The sequence below is a fragment of the Gadus morhua genome, chromosome 7, assembly GCF_902167405.1.
Source record: "Gadus morhua chromosome 7, gadMor3.0, whole genome shotgun sequence".
Taxonomy (NCBI): Eukaryota; Metazoa; Chordata; class Actinopteri; order Gadiformes; family Gadidae; genus Gadus; species Gadus morhua.
Genome location: NC_044054.1, coordinates 11,493,424 through 11,515,923, shown reverse-complemented (window position 1 = coordinate 11,515,923; position 22,500 = coordinate 11,493,424). Strand labels below are relative to the sequence as shown.

General features: G+C 44.8%; 1 protein-coding gene across 1 annotated transcript in view; it reads right to left on the bottom strand.

The window, feature by feature from the left end:
- stk32a (serine/threonine kinase 32A) overlaps window positions 1–22,500 on the bottom strand; it is an 84,131-nt gene that overhangs the window by 20,646 nt on the left and 40,985 nt on the right. The window contains exons 6-8 of the mRNA XM_030362412.1: window positions 14,993–15,030; window positions 3,195–3,284; window positions 1,880–1,983 (exon numbers count right to left, since the gene is read on the bottom strand). Of these exons, the coding sequence (XP_030218272.1) occupies window positions 1,880–1,983; window positions 3,195–3,284; window positions 14,993–15,030 (232 nt within the window). The remainder of the gene's footprint in view (window positions 1–1,879; window positions 1,984–3,194; window positions 3,285–14,992; window positions 15,031–22,500) is intronic.

Below are 22,500 nucleotides of genomic sequence, written 5' to 3'. Positions count from 1 at the left end.
GAGAGAGAGAGAGAGAGAGAGAGAGAGAGAGGGAGAGAGAGAGAGAGAGAGAGAGAGAGAGAGAGAGAGAGAGAGAGAGAGAGAGAGAGAGAGAGAGAGAGAGAGAGGGAGAGAGGGAGAGAGAGAGAGAGAGAGAGAGAGAGAGAGAGAGAGAGACATAAATACGATCAAACCTAAGATCTAACCCTATGCGTCCTTGCCCTACATGTTGCTCCACAGCCCATCTCAGCCAGGATGTGACCCGCTTTAGACTGCAGTCTCCATGGGCAACAATGAAAGTTAGATCGAGTGGACATAATGGTTTTATAAAGTGTTATTCATGTGTCCTAGAAAGGCGTTCCAGAATCGCCCTTTTCCCTGTGTCACTACTGGCTCCAGCCCCCACCTGCAGCACAGTTCACCGCTGCGTGTAACAGGTGTGTGTGTGTGTGTGTGTGTGTGTGTGTGTGTGTGTGTGTGTGTGTGTGTGTGTGTGTGTGTGTGTGTGTGTGTGTGTGTGTGTGTGTGTGTGTGTGTGTGTGTGTGTCCCACTCCATGTGGGTTCTGCATGGCGCCAGACTGCTGTCCTCTGGACGTCATTGTATTGCGCTGCTGGCTGAGCATAACAGAGAGCTTTACGGAAAAGATTTAGGAAAGTGGGTTTGTGATTTGGGCTGGTAAATTAGCTGGTCTATTTAAATATATTCAGTTCAGTTAAATTAAATTCAATTAAATTCAATACATTTAGTTCAATTTAATTTAATTCAATTTAAAACAATCAATAATGATCCGATTTCATTCAACTCAAACTCTGTCAATGACTTTGGTGCTTTGAGGCAAACGAATATTGTATCTCTGCTAACTAAACGGAAGGAGAGATGTGAAATGGCTGCCATGCGCACAGGGTGTGAGCCAGAGACGTATTGGGCCAGAGTAACAGGGACAGCGTGTGGCGGAGAGGAGGGTGGTGAGGAGAGGGGCTGTGAGGGGGGGGTGACAAGCTGTGACACATAGCGAGATATTTCCAAAATTGAGGCACAAGGATTTTGGCAACAAAAAAAGAAGAAGCTGTTTGCAAGACAAGGTGATTTTTTGTACTTGTGGCCTTGATTTCATTTTTCTTTTGGGCATCTTTAACTTTTGTAGTAAAACCGAAAAGAAATCACATTATTTTTGTATTTTATTGGTGGTGGAGTGGCCTCTAAATGACGACGCTGACCAGTGGATTAAAGCCCTGGGATCACTGTACTCTGGGTAGACCAATGGAGGAGCTTACATTCAGCGATGCCTGGGATCTCTCAGTTAGGGAATAGAAACAGTTGAGGTAGCATTAATTCTGCTTTTGCACGCAAAAAAAACGATAATAACGGTTTGAATACCATGTCATATCTAGTCTGTGTGTCTGCCATAGCAAAGTCTGGCTTCTACTTCTGCCACTTGGGTGTCTGAGTCCTATTCTAGGACTGTGATGTAGAAGTTGGATCTATAATTGATGGATAATGTTCTGCAAAGAGCACTTCATGCTAGTTCATGCTAAGCTGTGTGTGTCTGTGCGTGAGCGTGTGTTTGTGATAGCTGTGTGTGCGTGCCAGTGTTTATGTGAATGTGTGTGTGTGTGTGTGTGTATGTGTTTGCACCTCTGTGTGTGCATATATATGTGATTGTGCGTGCCTGTGTACGTGTGTGTGTATGTGTGTGCCTGTGTGTGCATGCCTGGGTGTTTGTGTGTATGTATGTGCATGTTTGTGTGCATGTGCATACTTGTGTGTATGTGTGTGTATGTGTGTTCATGTGTGTGTGAGTGGCAAGGTGTAATGAAGAAGCCAAACAAACAAATGAGAAACAGTCGACGTGGAGAAATCCATGGGTCTCTTAAAGACCCCGGCTGCAGTAGGCCCACCTGTCCCCTGAGGAGCTCGTAGGCGGTGATGCCCAGAGACCACCAGTCCACGTAGAACGAGTAGCCGGGGTGGCTGCCCTCCGAGGGCTGGAACAGCTCCGGAGCTGAGAGAGAGAGAGAGAGAGAGAGAGAGAGAGAGAGAGAGAGAGAGAGAGAGAGAGAGAGAGAGAGAGAGAGAGAGAGAGAGAGAGAGAGAGAGAGAGAGAGAGAGAGAGAGAGATGAGAGAGGAGAGAGAGAGAGAGAGAGAGAGAGAGAGGGAGGGAGAGAGAGAGGAGAGAGAGAGAGAGATAGAGAGAGAGAGAGAGAGAGAGAGAGAGAGAGAGAGAGAGAGCGAGAGAGAGAGAGAGAGAGAGAGAGAGAGGAAGATACACAGACTCAAACAGTCATTCAATGGTCTAGTTCCAATAAGTAGTTTGACTGACTCAAACTTTTTCATTATCTCATATTTAATATGAGACTCTATATACACATGTAGATAAATCATTGTTGTATTTAATTCATTTTAGTTTTTAGTTTTTTTGTACGAAAACAATATTTAGTAACACAGGATCAATACATGGTGCCTGCATTTTAGCACCGATCTGTATCTGGAGCAGGAAACGTATTCTACTACACTCGAACAACACCTTCAAGGAATGAATATCAAAACCGAATCCCATGATTGGATCTAGCGGTCTTGGAAGCGGTTGAGATTTCACATTGGAGACAGTCATGGTTCCTGTCAGGAATATACATGATTTATCTTCAACAGGGAAGAGAGCATTTCCCTGTAATCTGGTTTCCAACAGTCAGGATCCATTTGTATCAAGTCGTCACACACCTCTATGACCTATATCTCAACCCCCCCCCCCCCCCCCCCTTTATATTGCTCTTGCTCACTCACACACACGTGCACACACACAGACACACACACGCACAAACATACACACACAAACATAAACACGCAAACATACACACACATAAACACGCACACAGACGCATGCGCACGCATGCTCCCACACGTCACACACACACGTGCACAGACGCATGCTAACATTAATCACATTGCCGGCTACTATCTGATTTCTCAGTGAATTCAACAGCAATATAAAACAGCTTTTCATATAAATAATAAATAAAAACCATTAGGAAGGTAGTAGCGCATATACAATAAAAAATGATTATTTTTCTTCCCTAATTTTTCTTCAAAAACTAAAGACCAAAACCCCCATGGTCCTTAAAGAGAGAAACCACCACAGGCAAGTCTGACAAATCTGAAATTTCGATAAAAGTCAATGGTCAGCTGTTGTGCGGTGCGCTTTGTGTGTTATTTACCCATGTAGGGCTTGGTTCCTGCTATGGAGGTGGCCTTCAGGTCCTCCTTCACGATGGCCGCGATGTTGAAGTCGGTCAGGTGGACGTGACCTGAGGCGGGGGACAGCGAAAGGTCAAGCAGGATCCTCTGACCGTCCGAGAGCCCCTGGTTGTGTTAGCCACTGATGGTCACTGCTGGGCTGAGATTGTGTGGAAGGCACTTGATGTTGTTTATTTTGTTCCTCGATTGTGGACATAGCAACCGCATTATGGAGATGCAATGAGCGGCCCCTACTCAATCCAATTTCACCGAGCTCATTATGCGCTGATTCTGTCGTGGCTAAACATATGTTTCCTTTGTTATAAGCGGTTCTTGTAGCAGTGTTACTTTCACTGAACATTTACTCCAGTATAATTTATCAGCAAACAAATACATGAATAAATACAAAAATAGATAAATTAGCTTTATTTTCAAGATATCCTGTTGACTGCAAAGACACTGAAAATACACAACAAGGAGAAGGGGACTGAACCCCAGTGGGTGTCTGTGCGATCTGGATGCTGGAAGGGTCTAGGAACGGGAGTAAAGTGATCTCATATAGACAATGACTCAGGGAGGCGAGGGAGCTCCTCCCAGGGAAGAGGCAGTGACCTCTGCCTCACCTTGCTGCAGGACTGGCCCACAATTTACTTTACCATGCCCACTGAACAAGAAATGTTTTACATGCAGAATCTCTGACTCTGTGTGTGTGTGTGTGTGTGTGTGTGTGTGTGTGTGTGTGTGTGTGTGTGTGTGTGTGTGTGTGTGTGTGTGTGTGTGTGTGTGTGTGTGTGTGTGTGTGTGTGTGTGTGTGTGTGTCTGTGTGTGTGTGTGTGTGTGTGTATGTGTGTGTGTACAGTATGTGTGTCTGAGTCATGGAGTAGGAAGGGGTGTATGTGTGTGTGTATGTGTGTGTGCTTGTATTTGTAGGGGTGTGTGTGTGTGTGTGTGTTTTAGGGGGGATATTTGTATGTGATGTGTTTGTGTGTGTTTCTAAGTGTGTGTGTCTGTGTGTGTATGTCTGTGTGTGTGTGTGTGTGTGTGCGTGTATGTGTGTGTGTGTGTGTGTGTGTGTGTGTGTGTGTGTGTGTGTGTGTGTGTGTGAGTGTGTGTGTGTGTGTGCGTGTGTGTGTGTGTGGGGGGGGGGGCTGAGAGTGAAACTGAGAGAGAGAAGCAGAGAGAGAGAGAGAGAGAGAGAGAGAAGAGAGAGAGAGAGAGAGAGAGAGAGAGAGAGAGAGAGAGAGAGAGAGAGAGAGAGAGAGAGAGAGAGAGAGAGAGAGAGAGAGAGAGAGAGAGAGAGAGTTTCTGCCGCAGTGCAATTGTTTGGTTGAGTGGATGTCCCCCTTTCCTTAACCAATCACAACATAACAGCTCTCTTATCTTTTCTTTGGGCTTGCTCTCTCTCTCTCTCTCTCTCTCTCTCTCTCTCTCTCTCTCTCTCTCTCTCTCTCTCTCTCTCTCTCTCTCTCTCTCTCTCTCTCTCTCTCTGTCTCTCTCTCTCTCCTTCTCTGTCTCTGTGTTATGAGATGCCCTGTTTCCCCCTTCCTTCCAGGCTTGCTTACTCCTCCTTTTTTTTCCAATCTTTTTTTACAGTCTTATCTTAAGATCGATAACTCATACACCATTTTACGTGTTTGAGTACAGCACATCCATTCATCAATACATCTGAAAGGTATTGGTATTGATCTGTTTGCTGCAGGGCTGGTGTGGTTCCAGGGGACAGGAGAGTTTGGAGATCTGCATGTTGGGTATCTCACAAGTTAAACATCGTCACGAGAATGAGCAGTGCTACCCAGAGGGCTGCTTCTCAATTAGAGTGGGGCTTCAAAGACAAACAGATTGTATCTTCCTCCATCTTCCCTGAAACTTAAACCTGCACTATGCCACCTTTCTTATGAGCAGCCTCTAGTGGCTGGAGTGGTAGCTGCAGTTACTATAGCGCTATTGTTTTTCACCTTTGTCTGTGAAAATCACATAGAGACATTCCCAGGATATATTAGCTGCATAGCTGCAGCAGAAAGTCAAATAGTGTAGGAATGATTCACATGTATTAAGCGCAGTGATTATTGTACGTACAATGTACAATGAAAGACACCACTAGAGTATTTAGCACAGACAAAGCGAAAAAGCTACTCTGCCTCTTTTCCCCCCTCTCTCTCCATCTCCCCCGCATTCCCTCCCTCCCATGACCATGGCAATACAGGGGACACATGGTGCTTGTCATATTGCTGACCAAGCAGCTACAGTAAGCACAATGTGTAATTAGCCATCTCAGTGCAGGGGATGTGTGGCAGGTAGATTACAAACGGCTATTGACCTTTGATACATGTCATGCTATTGCTACCATCCAAAAAGATCTATATCTCTCTCTCGCCCTATAATGTTTTCGCCCTCTCTCTAGTTCTCTATCCCTCTCTCTTTCTCCCTCTCTCCCTCTCTCCCCCTCTCTCTCTCTCTCTCTCTCTCTCTCTCTCTCTCTCTCTCTCTCTCTCTCTCTCTCTCTCTCTCTCTCTCTCTCTCTCTCTCTCTCTCTCTCTCTCTCTCTCACTCTCTCTCTCTCATTCTCTCTCTCTAACATATTATTTTAGATGAAACATTTCATGAATGTCAAATGAAATACAGAACGTGTGTGCGTGTGTGTGTGTGTGTGTGTGTGTTTGTGTGCGTGCGTGCGTGCGTGTCACACACACAGTGCGTATACTATGCCGGGCAACAGCAGGTCAAAGAGTGGGTGGAACAAAGGAAACTTAACAGACAGAAGGGGAATAAATAGATCAGGGGCAAGTCAGAATAATCACACCTAATTAATTACAATTAAAGTGAGAGAGGGAGAGAGATCTACAACTTCTGTATAGTTTCAACATGGCTAAAACCAAATTATAAATTATGCACCAAAAAAGTCCTGCCCTACAGGGACGCAAAAACAATTCCTCTGTAAATCTCTGAAATCCAATTCTTTGGTTTTCTCCTTTATCACACACACACACACACGCACGCACGCACGCACGCACGCACGCACGCACGCACGCACGCACGCACGCACTCACGCACGCACGCACACACACACACACACACACACACACACACACACACACACACACACACACACACACACACACACACACACACACATATGTACATCCTGTAGTTGATGAATGTATGTTCAGCGGCATATTATTTGACATGTTTTATAACCTTGTCAAATATAACACACACACACCCTGTGATAGATTCAAAACATTCTTAAATGCAACTGCTTTACGATTCACTCACAAAAATTCATGGTTATTTGGAACTATTTTTATTTTCCTCAAGCAGCACTACACATTTTTCTCTCAGGCAACACAACCTTAGTGTTGCCTTAGATTTAAATACATTGAAATCCATGCCCTATTTAATTTCTGACCCTCATCCAGCCCTATCCCTGATTGATCAAACTCTATTGCAAGCCTCATCCATCTTGCCATCTCCAAGCTAGAGGCTCTGAAGCAGTGTGCATATTACATAGGAAGTGAGGAGGTAAACACATTAAAACTGTCTGTCTGCTCTGAAGCAGTGAGGAGGTAGACACATTTAGGGCACTATTTTAACGGTCTGAAACGCAAGTGAGAAGTCGCCAAACGGAAGAGTCTCTGGCGCTGTTGCTATTATACCGGTGGATAAATTACTCTTGTGCATGACGCAAATCTAAAATGGGTTGGTCTGAATACCCGTAGGTGTGCTTTGGGCGTAACATGCAATAAACCAATGAGAGCGCCATCTCCCATCCCCTTTAAGAGCCAACGCATTTGAACCTGACAAGTTGATATTTTGACAGCACGTCTGCAGTCTCCGATGAGACAGATGCATGACAACATGAATTTCACGTTCATAATATGGTCTAATTCACACATGGGATAGCGTTTTCTTCAACATCTTCAAAAACACTGAGTCGTCATGTTAATTTCAGCAAAGAGAACTTAACACACATATGATATGTGATCCTGTTGCCGCAACTTTGGGTCTATTTAATGATATGCGGCAATACATTTACAAACATTGATTGTTACCAGTATAGTATACATTATCGTTATCGACTTGTGTTCATCATATGCATGTCCCCCCCCAGTAATGTACATTGCCATGGACTGTATAAAGTAGATGTAGAAAGGTGTAGAAAGTAAATTGCGCTGGGTGCAAGATAGGGCCCTTAAACTGTCTGGCCGTTGGCCTGTCCACAGTGACTTCACTCGCGTTTGATTGTTTTTGGACCATAAGCTGATGGGTGTGCGGGCGTTGTATGGAAAAATAACACAAAACAACACAATTATTCCCCATGTTTGTATCAAATTGTGTCTTTTGGCTCCAACATTTCTGTCCATCCTAAATGTACTGGTAGTTGAATATTTTATATATATATCTCTCTCTCTCTCTCTCTCTCCCTCTCTCTCTCTCTCTCTCTCTCTCTCTCTCTCTCTCTCTCTCTCTCTCTCTCTCTCTCTCTCTCTCTCTCTCTCTCTCTCCCCCCCTCTCTCTCTCCCCCCAGTGTCTCTCTGCCTGGGGTTCAGTGTGGCAGAAGGTGCTGCCATGGCCATAAACATCCCCAGCTCCCCTGAGCAGCTGTCCATTGGGCCTGCAACACACAGTGCTGCAGGCGCAGGCCCTGATGATTGTGTTTGCTGGAGCCTTCTAGCGTAACATAAGGATGGAGAGGTGGGAAGGGGAACACAAGGTTACGAAAGAAAAAAAGATTGTGTGTGTGTATGCTGGCGGGGGTAGAGATAAATACGTTGTTTATAACGTGACATTAAACTCTTTCATGCTCCTCTTTGATGACGGCATTCCCCAAGGAGGATATGGTTTGACTGTATTAGCATGTTGGCCCTGCTGACCTTATCTTTCATCTTCCATGTGTCTTATGTGCCTCTCACACACACACACACACACATGCAAGCCCACATCGGCATGCACGCACGCACACACAAACACACACACAAAACCGCATGCACACAGGGATGCACACACACACACGGACACACATGGACGGCATAGACGCACAAACGGATGTAAAAGCACTTACAGACACACGCCCACACACAAACTGTGCAAACATTAAGAATATTTCACACAAATGGGACACATCTCCCTAATGCTACACACACACAGGCACACACACACACACACACACACACACACACACACACACACACACACACACACACACACACACACACACACACACACACACACACACACACACACACACACACACACACACACACATACGCACACACACACAAAGATACATGCACTCAAACTCACCCACATACACACAATGAGATGTTCTGCTGGAGCCCCACTCTACATCTGTCTCTCTCACTCTATGTAGAGTGGTGTGATAGAACAGGACATTAAAGACCGTGATAGGACAGCCTTGGTCCCTCATCAATCTTTTATCCGGTATAAGTTGAACATTAATGTATTCTGACTCTCGGCTGGGGCCATTGTCGTGGCATTGCGTCTTATTCTCCGCCAAAGCAAATGTTATTCCAGCTCTATTTGCTAACTCAACAGATGTACTGATGCTGTGAAACGTTTAAAGTGGTGATATCATGCTTTTTCAACTTTTCCTGTTGCAGACTGTTATATGACGCATGTATACTTGTTTTACGTCTGCTTAACTATAAAAATGTAAGTCAGAGCCAGGGGGAGTGTTAGCGCCCTCAATAAGTGCTTGAAAAAGCTAGTTTGCGCTCAAACTTTACTTGTGTAACAGTGTGACGTCAGATACAGACGTCAGAATGCAGTGGGCGGTGCTGAAGTGCAGAAGTTGCGCCTCCCGGCTTCTCGGTCCCGCACTGTTAAAGGCCCACTATGCAACTTCGGGCATTTCTTGGCTGTTTTCTTGGTTTTGGCACGCACATTTCTCTACACAGCGCGCCCTACAGCTTCGTAGTAGATATTTCACAACACTGTCGTAACAACTCGTTGACGACCCTTCCCCATGCACTTCTACGCGAGCCATGTGCATTTGTTTTCAAAGAAGCCGGCGAATGCGTGGAGCCATGTCCGAAGTAGATGTTCATAAAGTGTAGGCAAGGTTATACATTTTTAAAAAGGTGTATTTGTATTGCAATAAACATAAATCCATCCTTTTTTATAGTTGACGGGGAGAATGTATATCCTAGATTATAATTGTTATATCTTAGGTTGAACAGAACAATCAGTGTAAGAGGTTTGGCCAACATAATAATCTAAATAAACAAGAACCTGGATTTGGGGATTCAGTCTGTATCTGGGGGACGAGACGGACGAACAGCAAAACACCCATGGAAACAAAGGTGTTTATATGGTTGCAACCAAGCAAGCTAAAAACATACAGGGCTCACAACAAAACGGTCGAGAAAACAATTTTTACAGGGCTCACAACAAAATGGTTGAGCAAACACATTTGTACAGAGACTATCGACATCAAGAATACCACGAAGACAAAGTTCATCCAAAGGTACTTTCAATTTCAAAAGCAACACGGCCGAGTCGGCGTCTGATTTGCAGTCTTCTTTTTCTTTCAGTTCACGCTATTCCTGAAAAGCTTGCTCAACGTTTACTCGTGTCTGGCCTCTCTGTCGTTCAGTCTCCCTTTTCTCTTCTTCTGTTCCTCCGACATTGGGTTTCTCTGTCTCTTTTTAGTCGGCTGATCTATGATGAATATAACAATCCCTTAGTTACTTGTGTTTATATCGAGCCGGTTCCGCGTTTGGGGGTCTGTGCCGTAAAGCACCAACGCCCGCAGTTCAGAACTTTCAACGCTCCAACGCGTGACGCTTAGCCACGATAGCCAATCAGCGTGGAGCTTGACCCGACATCACCGACAGAGAGTAGTGACCCTTGCACTAGTCTGGCTGAACGGAAGTGGACAGCGTCTATTGCTTAGCGGCCGATTTGGCCGCGACTCCTCCCCTTCCGGTTGCTGGCGTTACCGTATTGTGCTCCCCCTCAAACTCGAAAACTAGGCAGTATGGCGAGTTTTGAAGAGGACTTTGACGGCGCTGTAAAGTTGGCATGTTTGGCTCTTTCCGTGGACACATCTCTGGACAGTATAACATTGTTTTCCAAAGAGACACATGAATAGCAGTTGGTGGTAAATGGCTATAGGCCTACAGACAATTTTTCGAAATTGTTTGTGGAACTAGACATCCAATCTTGTTTAATTTTAATATAATGTAATTACTGATTACTGACTATCTGATTTCATTACAATGGTAGGACCACAACATAGCCTGTTTTGACATTACCTTGGAGACTCCGTCTGGCAGGATTCTCCCCGGGGACGATGCGTTTGCGGTCACGACTATCGCCGGTTGGTGTGGATTTGGCGCATCGTTTCACTCTGACAGCGGCATGAGCGTTTGACATGGATTTAACCAATGAACCGATCCGTTCCACTTCACAATAGCTCCTACGGTATTTCTTTAGTAGTGTTCTACAAGAACGACATATAAATGTTAAAACGTCGTTCGTTTTTATAGGTCCCGTGAGCGTATGGTGTATGGTGTATGGTGGCTTGAAATCATCGTGACAAAGAATCAAACGATGTTTGTTCTTTTTATCTATAAAATTATCTCCACATAGGCGACATACATCGTTAATGGTTTTTTGTGGCGTTTGGGATTGAGCCATTTCTGACAGCCTCTGAACGTCAAGAAGTTCCGTCAAAATAATTTCCCCCCCGGCACTATTTTGCATGGACACAACTGCTGCTTCCCGGGCTTAGCCCCGCCCTAGACGATTGTGATTGGTTTAAAGAAATAAAAACAGGCCCGCCCAGTTTCCCCACGGATAGACGGCTCGAGGTAGCGTGGCTCCAGACCATTCTACTTGCTGTAGTTTGGTCTGGCTTTGCGAGACTACCCTTGCACAGAAGCATACGGCCGACATCTTTCTTTATTCTGGGGGTGGAAATAGTAACATAGTTACGCCATTAAATGCGTTTATGGAAACATTTTTAGCGAGAAATGTGCATTTTACTTTCATAATGTTCGCTCGGTGAATGTGAAGGATGTTTGGTTTGATAGTTATGACGAAGAGTGAACGCTCCGTTCACTTGCATGGACAGAGTCTCTGGTTGCTAAGCAACCTCAACGTCTTGGCGGACTATTTCTCTGCTGATCAACACTACGAATGCTGGAAACACACCAGACACACAATGTGAAGTTATTTAACCCGATTATCGTTATTTATGAGTCCTTAGCCCAAGTGAAGGAGTTCAAGTACCTCGGGGTCTTGTTCTCGAGTGAGGGTACTATGGAGCGTGAGATTGGCCGGAGAATCGGAGCAGCGGGGGCGGTATTGCGTTCGCTTTACCGCACCGTTGTTACGAAAAGAGAGCTGAGCCGCAAGGCAAAGCTCTCGATCTACCGGTCGATCTTCGTTCCTATCCTCACCTATGGTCATGAGGGTTGGGTGATGGCCGAAAGGACGAGATCGCGGGTACAAGCGGCCGAGATGAGTTTTCTCAGAAGGGTGGCTGGCGTCTCGGGATAGGGTGAGAAGCTCAGTCATCCGTGAGGAACTCGGATTAGAGCCGCTGCTCCTTTACTTAGAAAGGAGTCAGCTGAGGTGGTTCGGGCATCTGGCAAGGATGCCCACTGGGCGCCTCCATTGGGAGGTGTTTCCGGCACGTCCAGTGGGGAAGAGACCTCGGGGAAGACCCTGGACTAGGTGGAGACCTCGGGGAAGACCCTGGACTAGGTGGATAGATTATATCTCAACACTGGCCTGGGAATGCCTCGGGATCCCCCCGTCAGAACTGGTCAAAGGGAGGTCTGGAGCCCCCTGCTTGAGCTGCTCCCCCCGCGACCCGACCCCGGGTAAACGGATGACGATGAGATGAGATCGTTATTTATATCCGAGATTATTTAATCTAACCCGATCTAAACTCTATCATGCACCCAAACACGGCGGCGTTTGGGTTTCCTACCTCGGACTCTAGTGCAGCCACAGGCGCGTTGGGCGCGTTGAACCATTTTTGTGACACACAATGATCAAGCGTCAGGTTAGGCGCGTTACTCGCGTTATCCAACGCGAGTAACGCGGTTGGTGTGGCCGTACCATTAGTCGATTGATCCATGATGAATGCAACAATTGCCTCGCAACTGGCTGTTTATATCTAGCCGGTGCCATGTTTGGGTGTGTGTCTGTGCCGTAAAGCATTTTCGAAACTACAATCTGACTACATTTTCGAGGATACTTCCGTTGCGTCACATCCGGATTGTGTCGGTCCGAACAGAGCAAGTTGCATATGCGCTTTTTCACTGGAGAGGCGACATGGGTAAATGACACACCCACCAATCGATCCAGAAATGGATGCAGAACCATCAGCATAACTCTCAACCTGCATACTTAATGTAATTTTGGCTAAAAAAGTTGCATAGTGGGCCTTTAACAACTTCTCGGGGATATGAATTTGCAGTCACACCCGCAAAGCGTTCGCCAATCGCAACAGTGAGCGTGCTGACCAATCACAGCAGACCGGGCTACTTGGGAGGGGGGCCTTAAAGATGAACTGAACGGAAATAATCAACATCGATAACGTGTTAGTTATGACCATCATAAAAAAATGACACTAAAAAAATCTACATCTAGCTTTTTTTTTTGCGACAAAAGAAAATGCATCTGTTAGTATTAGAGCGCCGACATTTTCGATGATGTCACTGGCATGGTAGGACTAGGTCGTTGCGGCAGGCACGCAAACGTCTTCTACACTCCACGGCGGAAAATAGTGATTTTAATATGACTAGTTACGCGTTTAAGCCTGTGAGGGACATGCCAGTAGTGTCCGACTACCACCCGGTGGAGAGGGATCAATTTCAGGCTCCAGCTCCACCTTCGGATCAGTCAACCTTGACCATCTAATGGTGGGATTAGGTTGCATAACCATGTATAGGGCATGATGCTGTGCGGCGAGGGAGAGTTTTTGGAAGTGGCCGCGCTCTCTCTCGGGACGTCCGATCGGAGACGCTGGAGCGCCCCATAAATGGCAACCACAAGCAACAAGGCGAAAACGATGTTTCCCCCTCCGTTCTCCTTTGAAGCGTTTGAGGAATATCTCCGTAAAGATGGACTCATTGCAAAAACGCATCGAGCTGTACAAACGCTGTACTACCTACACATTCAAGGCGCTGGTTCTCCACAAAAAAAAGTGGAGCGCATCAAGCCTGCGCGCATCCAGCCTGCGCGCTGCATTCATTCAAGTAGGAGAAAGCAGTTGTTAAACCTTTTGGATTGAGTAGCAATACTTTTTAATGTACAGTTAGTAATTAAATTGACCAAGGGGCTCTATTCTAAAGATACAAAAAATAAAAAAATTAAAAATTAATAAAAACAAATAATAATAACTTTCAACGCAACTCTAACGTCGCTTCAGGCGTCCACACAAATCCTAACATGAAACCGCATAGGTCCGGTTTATTTGAAACCACCCTGGGACCATGGACCTATAAAAGAACATGGTTTATTATCTGCCTAATGACATGGTTATTAAAGACATGTTTTCACAAAAAAATCGTCTCTGTGTGGACGGGGCCTGAAAGACATGTTAGATGCGAGACTTTGGGAGTTTACTTTAGGTGGATGTTGGAGGTTTACTTTCTGGTGGATGTTGATGGATATTGCACAGATACATCTTACTATGAAACTATTTCTTATAATGTTACCCCCTCTGCATCAGCAATAAGCTAGTCGGCGAACCTCAGGGTGAGTAGAAAGGGACATATGTGGAACTTGTGTTTACTCACCCGGCGTGGTTTAATTAGCAGCTTGGAAACAAAGATCTGTGATATCGTCTGAGTAATAGTTTATACACTTTATGGTCGGAGTGCTAGCTTGTGGAGATTGACATGACAGGGGCTATCGGATGGTTAGCCAGTTTTAAGGCTGCCAGCCATGTATTAAGGGTTGGTTTCCTATTCAAAGGTAGCCTGTGGAAATGTATGATTACCCCAGCTGCCATGGCCCTATATAATTCATTACTGCAGCCAGGGGCAATGCAGTATGATCCTCCTGTAGACCTGGTTGTTTGCTTTTCCGTAGCCATTGCAGCGAGCCTCAGAATCTGACTCATTACCTGCTATGGCTGCTAGAGCCCCAGAGTAGGAGTAGGTTACCATGCCAGTGACGTAGCTGATTGTTGAAATCCAACATGGCGGCGCCTCGTAACATAAACAACACTTTCACCGTGCAATTTTATCCCTTTAAGCAAGTTCAGCCATTTTTAGTTATGGTGCCAATAAAAAGGCAGACAATACATCTTTTATATCAACTAAACTTCAAATTTCAGTTCAGTTCACCTTTAAAGCGACATGAAACACAACAGACCGTTTTTTAAAGACGCTGAAATTGGTTTTGCAGAAATAGACAGCGTGACAATAATAAGGGGTATTTGTCACACACAGGCATGTAAACCTATTCTAGTATTACCCCCAAATGCAATAATTAACCTTAAAAAAGCAGGATATTGGATCTAACATGCCTGCTATGTCTACCGTTCATTCAACCTCAATCTGAAAATGACCTTTGGTTTCAGTCATGTGGTAATCCATTGGTTCGGCTATGGATGGAGTTGATACACACAGCTAACGATAACAGACAGTGTGGTAATAGCATCATCTACATCGTTTTCCAGCCTTAATCCATCAGACATGCAATTGCCATTAGCGGAACAATCATTCATTACTTTGAATGGCTTGTAATGGAGTTATAAGACTTGAGTCATGCTAATGAAACAATGAAATCATCTTACCGTGTTCATCCAACAAGATGTTGTCTGGCTTGATGTCTCTGGAAAAGGAGCAAAAAAAACCACACCGGTTTCATATAATTTGATTTGATTGAAACATCCTTATTCAAACATATAAAAACCTTTGAATTGGACATATTTCTAGACATACATGCTTTGTTAGGCTTTATTTTGCTTCTTTATAGAACGCGGTTCCTCAAGGCCAAGGTCCTGTTTGGATTCTTGTACAGTTGGAAAATAGGAAATATTTCAGCATATTTCAATCTGTATTTTCACATTGCCCAAGAATCTGTCAACAACGCACGTGTGTGCATAGATCATTCAATCATTGGACAAGACGGTCGGGGGCGGGGTAACACGGGGAAACGCAAAAAAAAAAGAAGTAAACAAACTATGGAGATTATGGAGATTCAGCGTGCTGCCCTCGTTGTGCTTATACTGATTGCTTTCATACAGTTACTTAAATCTGCAGTACTTTTGGAGCATCAGAGGCATTTGGCACAACGTCAATTTTATGATGTTATGCTATCCGCGGACCGCAGAAACGCCATCTCACCCATCCTTGTACTGAATGTATTAAATGCATCGGAATTTTTGTGTCCTCTATGTTGAGCCACGACTCATTTTTAACGGGTCTGATAAAGTGATGCCGGTCTGATAACGTGACGTTGATCTTTGAATTAACCACGCTAATCAAACAATATGAATGAATAAACAAGCAGCAATGGGAGTCTGTCGCGTCCAATAAGGCATATTCTTTATAGAACTGGGTCAGACCGAGCGAGGTCGCATTCACATCTCAAGCGAACCGCACCAGGGTTCGTTTTGGAAGCAAACCGAGACCACCTCTCCGGCTGGGTCTCGGACCGGCTGTTTGGTCCGCACCAGAGTTCGATGGTTTGTATTCACACCAGCCCAAAAGGTCCGCGCACCAGCGATTTTTTCGGTTTGGTTCGAACCAAACAAGGCAGGTGTGAATACGCCCTAAGAGACATTACCTTTAAGGGAAAGGGTTGTGTCATAGCAGTTCCGGTTTAACCTGGTGTCCCCGGTTGACCTCACTCTCGTTTGATGTGAAGTTTTATATTGAAGTGGAGAGTAAAGCTGACTCAACGCATCTCCGTCTCTTGTCTCTCTTATTGCACCCCACAATTGGTGACCCCGACGCGAGTTGGATACGGCGGGGTTACGTCTCACATCGACGGTGGTGAACGTGCTGCTGCTGCGACGCCGGCCGTCCACACTATTATGATTATACAAGATTATAAGTATTAAAGGAAACTCCTCCTTATTCCTTATCGCAACAACAGCTTGTGATAAACCAGCGAACATGTATTGCTGTCAAAGCCAAGGAGATGTGATGAAGGTCATGAGTGGGATTGTGCTCTAAATCTTCCTGAGAGAAAACACACATAGACAACACAGATAAACAATAGCAGAAAAAACTACATTGCATAAAGGCAAATCCCCAATGAAATGTAGAAAAAGGAAATGCATAGTCTAATGTGTGTTTGTCTGTGTGTAAACTTCCCCAGTCAAAGTCTGTGGTGATGCAGATACTTTGCAGATGCAAAACAGACTATTGTAGCGCTATCATAATTCTGAATCTGGAATGGTGCTTAGCATTTGTGTCCTTTATTTTGCACAAGCATATATAAACACAGACATGCATGTGTTTTTATGTTTAAGTGTGTGAGGGGAGAGAGGGAGGGAGAGAATGTGTGGGATGTGTGTCAGGGTGTGTGTGTGTATGTGTGTGTGTGTGTGTGTGTTTGTGTGTGTGTGTGTGTGTGTGTGTGTGTGTGTATGTGTGTGTGTGTGTGTGTGTGTGTGTGTGTGTGTGTGTGTGTGTGTGTGTGTGTGTGTGTGTGTGTGTGTGTGCGTGTACCTGCATTTGCACTGCATGTGCGAGGGCGTGTAAGTGTGTGTGTGCACGTGCATGTGTGAGTGTCTGCAGGTGCTATTAGGGGCAGGAGAGAAGCAGGTGAGCAGGTCCATGCGAGAGAGACAAGCAGCCAGCCGCCGGTAAAGCTGTGGGAACACCTGAGTCACCTGAGAACAGAGGCAGGTGTGGACGTCCCTATGTCATATCAACTCTGTTTGTCACATACAGACCTAAGCTGCCCATGTTTGCCTTCCATGGCTCATTTAATATCTTATACATTTCTCTGAATAATGTGGTTCATAAAAAAATGTGCCTGAAAAAAGGAAAATAATAATTTTGCTAATAATACAATTGTCAATTAAGATATGTTTCAGGTGTTCGATTAGATATCTCTTCAAGCCATATAAGGGATTTCATGAATCATTTCCTCGTTCAGAGCATTGAAACCCCACACAAACCTAACAACGCAATGGAAGTCTGCTACTGCACTACTGCTATTTACCACTAGAAGGCCACAGTGAGGCTTAGTTCCTGTGTTGATCCAGTTTCCTACTGGGGAACCAACTTCTCTCTTCCTCCCCCTCTTTCTCACTCATGGAAACTGTAGGTCTGCTGATCCCCATGTGAAGGCAGAGCCACTGTTTTGGCCCAACAATGGTCAAATAGTCATGGACACCCTCAACACCCGATGAGAATCGGGCAAAATGCTTGGCCTTATGGACTACTGTAGAGGTTTAGGGAGATCTATTCCAGAAGGACGGCGCTTGGAACAGCAGCCATCACATGGGAGTTAAGAAACTATCATGTATAACAAAGTTCTGCAAGTGCATTGCGCGCGCTCAACCTCTAGTTTTAATTAAACCCATAGAAATAATTTGGAAACCCCAGTCGATATCGTTGTATCCACAAAATCCAAAGCATCGATCGATGAAAGATTGGAGCATGAGTTAGAGACAAATAGAAGAAACGACGAAGAAGAAAAGCATCGTGAACGACTGCGTTACCGGAGAAAGAGAGCGTGTTTTTTTGCTTCATTTCAACACTTGGACAAATGTAGTTGATTTCTGTCTTTGACTGAGAAACCAGGGAGTGGAAGGAATGTTCAGCTGACTGAATAATACAAAAAAAACATTTTCTATACACGTGCAGCTGTGAACTTATTTATTGTAATTTATTGTATGAACTGTACTTTTAGGGTTATGATAAGACCTATCTTTTAGCATTCACCACAAATGACTCTTAAAAGCAGCGCCAACATTTAAATATTTTTTAACCATTCAGCGAACAAAAGCCAACAGGCTGATTATCATTTAGGGGACCACTCAATAACATGTATAAGCGTCATCAACACGCCCACTGAAGTAGTGTGAGAAATACAGACTTTCTACTCTACTTTCTACTATTTAAATTTCCTACAGAGAAAATACTACCTCACGGGTAGTATTGTTCACACATACGGCCCATCAGGAGAATAGCAGGAGAATATCAGGACTTACACATGGGTCTGAAAGCACCTACTGTGTGAGCATTTGATTACATTATAAAATGAGGTAATTTATGGGTAACAGGGGTCCATTTTTCAATGCAAAGTGTAGTATACTATGCATGCAAATCAATTTTTTTCAATGTTATTCATGGCTGAAAAGTGCCTTGACATTTTAAAATGCATGGCAACTACTATTGGTTAGTTGAAAATAATAATCATCATTGAGATTAAACATCTCTTCAAGTGTCCTGGCCAAGACTGGCAGAAGTAGCCTACAGTCACAAATAGCATACAAACAAATCATAAGAAAAATAAAATAACTAAAACCGTCCGCAGGGGGGAGGGGGGATATCAATATCGCTAGACATTTCGGGAGGCTCAAGGAGGAGGGTAATATTACATTTGAGCAACAAAGTGTATTCTTGTGGTGGACTCTTTAGACATAATTCACCATAATGTGTTATTGACGTGTTTTCATTCTGTGTTATAGGGATGCTGTCTCTTTAAGATCAGGTGACTTGTGTTTTGATATGCCGGTCGGCGCGATGTTTGATTTTAACGTTTTTTATATTACAAAATGAAAGACCTGCCCTTGCTTGTTGACGTGAAAAATTGTCTCTTCACTTCTTTATCGCAATTTCTACAGTCTATAGACATAACGTCTTACCTGGGAGAGTTTGTCGACGGCGTCGCCTTAAAACAGACGGAAGAAGGGAGGGGGGGTTATCAATATCTCAAGACATTGCGGGATGCGGGATCGATCTTGCCGTCGTCTTTCAACGTGCGTGTGTGTGCGTGCGTATGTGCAGTGTCAGCTTGCGTTTGTATGTTTGTGCGCCTGTGTGTGTGTGTCTATGCGGTGTTTATGTGCGTGCGTGCATGCGTGCGTGCGTGCAGTGTATGTTTGCGCTAGCATGTGCTGTGTGTGTGTGTGAGCTGCAGGCTGCTCGGCACATGCGCACTGACCAACTTGAGTAACTTAGTAACTTAACTATATAGTAGTAAGATATTCTGGATAAGAAATGAAGGAAGATGTTGCAGTTTAGGTTTAGTTTATTTTCGAAAATTAAACAATGCCTGTTTGAACTTTGAGGGCAGCATCCAGGGGGGCACTCAGGAGGCTCACTGCGCCCGGGCTAGCTTGGGTTACAGCGCGGAGCTCCATAAGAACACATTGGCACTGACCATGCTGTCAGCTCATCATGTGTTGACCGCTCTGTTGTTGTTGTTGTTTTGATGTGTCATTATCAAGGTCTACCAAGGTTCTTTTTGTAATCAATATTGTGTGAGTCACCAGGACAACAGCACCGGTCAGCACCAGAAGGTCAGGCCACTCAACGGTCTAAAATAAACGTCATAGAACAGATCTCTGGCACTTCATTCACTCCATGGACAATTACGCTAAGATAAATTAAAACTTCCAATCTCTCTCTCTCTCTCTCTCCCTCTATCTCTCTCTCTCTCTCTCTCTCTCTCTCTCTCTCTCTCTCTCTCTCTCTCTCTCTCTCTCTCTCTCTCTCTCTCTCTCTCTCTCTCTCTCTCTCCCTCTCTCTCTCCCTCTCTCTCTCCCTCCCTCTCTCCCTCTCTCTCTCTCTCTCTCTCTCTCTCTCTCTCTCTCTCTCTCTCTCTCTCTCTCTCTCTCTCTCTCTCTCTCTCTCTCTCTCTCTCTCTCTCTCGCTCTCTCTCTCCTCTCTCCTTAATGAGTATATGTGATCTCCACCTCTCCTTGAGAGTGTCCCTCTAAATCTCTCTCTCTATTTCCCTGTCTGAATATATAATATATTTGTTCTGAATACATTATTTCATAACCCCATCACACACACAGACACATATGTGCACTCACACACACAAATGCATGCCCATACACACACACACACACAGAAACACACACACACACACACACACACACACACACACACACACACACACACACACACACACACACACACACACACACACACACACACACACACACACACACACACACACACACAGAAACACACACACAGAGACACACACAGAGACACACAGACACATACACACACACACGCACGCACGCACGCACACACACACACACACACACACACACACACACACACACACACACACACACACACACACACACACACACACACACACACACACACACACACACACACACACACACACACACACACACACACAACCTTACCAGTTGCACATATAAATGCCTAATCAGCCACTGTCATAACGAGACAGCTATTACACCAAACATTAGTCCAGTGATCTCTACTGTTTGGTGTTGCACTACTCAACACAACATAACCAGAGAGCAAGTTTAACAAACTATTTTAATGAACATAACAATTCAGTAGTTTAATGAGAGGCTTTAGTCTAAAGTGACCTCTAGTGATAGATACAGATCATTAAAGACAAGGTCAAATCAGGGAATTTTGCACAAGACTGCTTAGGCAGAGGACATTGGGGTCAGACCCAACCGCTTGCCACTTAATTAAGATGCTGCGAATAAGGTACACTGTAGGCTTTCCAGCTTTAAAAGTGGAACCAATAAAAAACTTGTCATGCCCTCTTTATTTGCCCCCAATCTAATAGTTGACCTTATCCCTAGCTTTCATACCCGACTAAGTGTTCGACCCCTGTCCGTCTCTCTCTCTCTCTCTCTCTCTCTCTCTCTCTCTCTCTCTCTCTCTCTCTCTCTCTCTCTCTCTCTCCCTCTCTCTCTCTCTCTCTCTCTCTCTCTCTCTCTCTCTCTCTCTCTCTCTCTCTCTCTCTCTCTCTCTCGCACTGGGGGAGACTGAGTTCCCTTAGTGAAGGCTGGACCACTTTAACAACTCTTTTGTCCCCCTATCCATCAGAGCCCTGAACGGTGAGTTAGCCGACCCCATGAAACGCCGCTTTAAGTCTGACGACTCCGTGTGGCTGAGGCTGCTCTACCCTTCATGCATCAAGCCTGTGTTGCATGCTGTGTGTATGCAACATGGTATTTGTATTTTAACATCAGGTACTGTTTGTGTATCTGAGACACATTTCTGTCTTTTCACTTCCCTCTCTCTCCTCGGCAGGTCATGCCCAAATCAGCCCCCGGGTTACTTTGAACTGCAACCGCGATGTTCCATAGCCAATCTTGATTTTATATGTGTGCGTGTGTACTTGCGTGTGATTGCGTGTGCGTGTGAGTGCGTGTGACACGATCAAATGCATCGTTTGACGAATTCGGAATCCACTTCTAAATGATGAAAATAAAATGTCCTGCGGGGAAGAGAGGAGAGAGAGAGGGAACAGGTGCGGGCAGGGGGGCAGCACACACTGCCGTCTGCAGCCCCAATCGAGGGTGCGTGCTTCTGAACGCTGGTTCGACTCCAAATGGATCCGCCCAACGTTGTTGCGGGCGCCCCCACAGGGACCCGCTCTGCCTGACTAGAATCCTAAGTCTCTCCTCACACAACCACCCCCCCCCCCCCTCCAATATGTATGAAGGAGGGACAATAATACGGGATCCTTTTCATTTGCTGCAGCTATAGTGTGGTGATATATCGTGAGCGTGGTTGAATACTGATATTGAAAGTTGTTAGAAGGGGTTCACTGCACCCAAGCCTGTAGTCTGTCATCCATACGGTAGTGTGGTACCGGAAAGTCTCTTCAAGTGAGTGGGTGTGTTTGTGTGTGTATTTATGTGTGTGTGTGGGTGTGTGCGTGTGTGTGTGTGTGTGTGTGTGTGTGTGTGTGTGTGTGTGTGTGTGTGTGTGTGTGGTCTGGTGTGTACTACTACTGGACCCAACAAATGATTCGCTTTTTTTATTCATTTACAGTAATCATAATTTAAGGAATTACTGATTTGATTAGCGATGATAACATGTATGGTACCTCAACATAAATATTTTTCTAAATATAAATTGTTAAATATAATTATTACCTCAAATTCATATTATGTATGAAGTCTTTGCATAAAATTCTTTAGATGTAATGTCTGGCATTAATCTTTGATGTTAATGCTAATATTCAAAAGCTGATAATGGGATTACGTACTCTATGTACTCACAAGTCAAAGCCATTGCCTTTCCCTTTGTACTGTGTACATTTTATATTAGAAAAAAGGACTTGAGGTACACAAGGTGCACAAGCTGCCAGATAAAGTGAGCA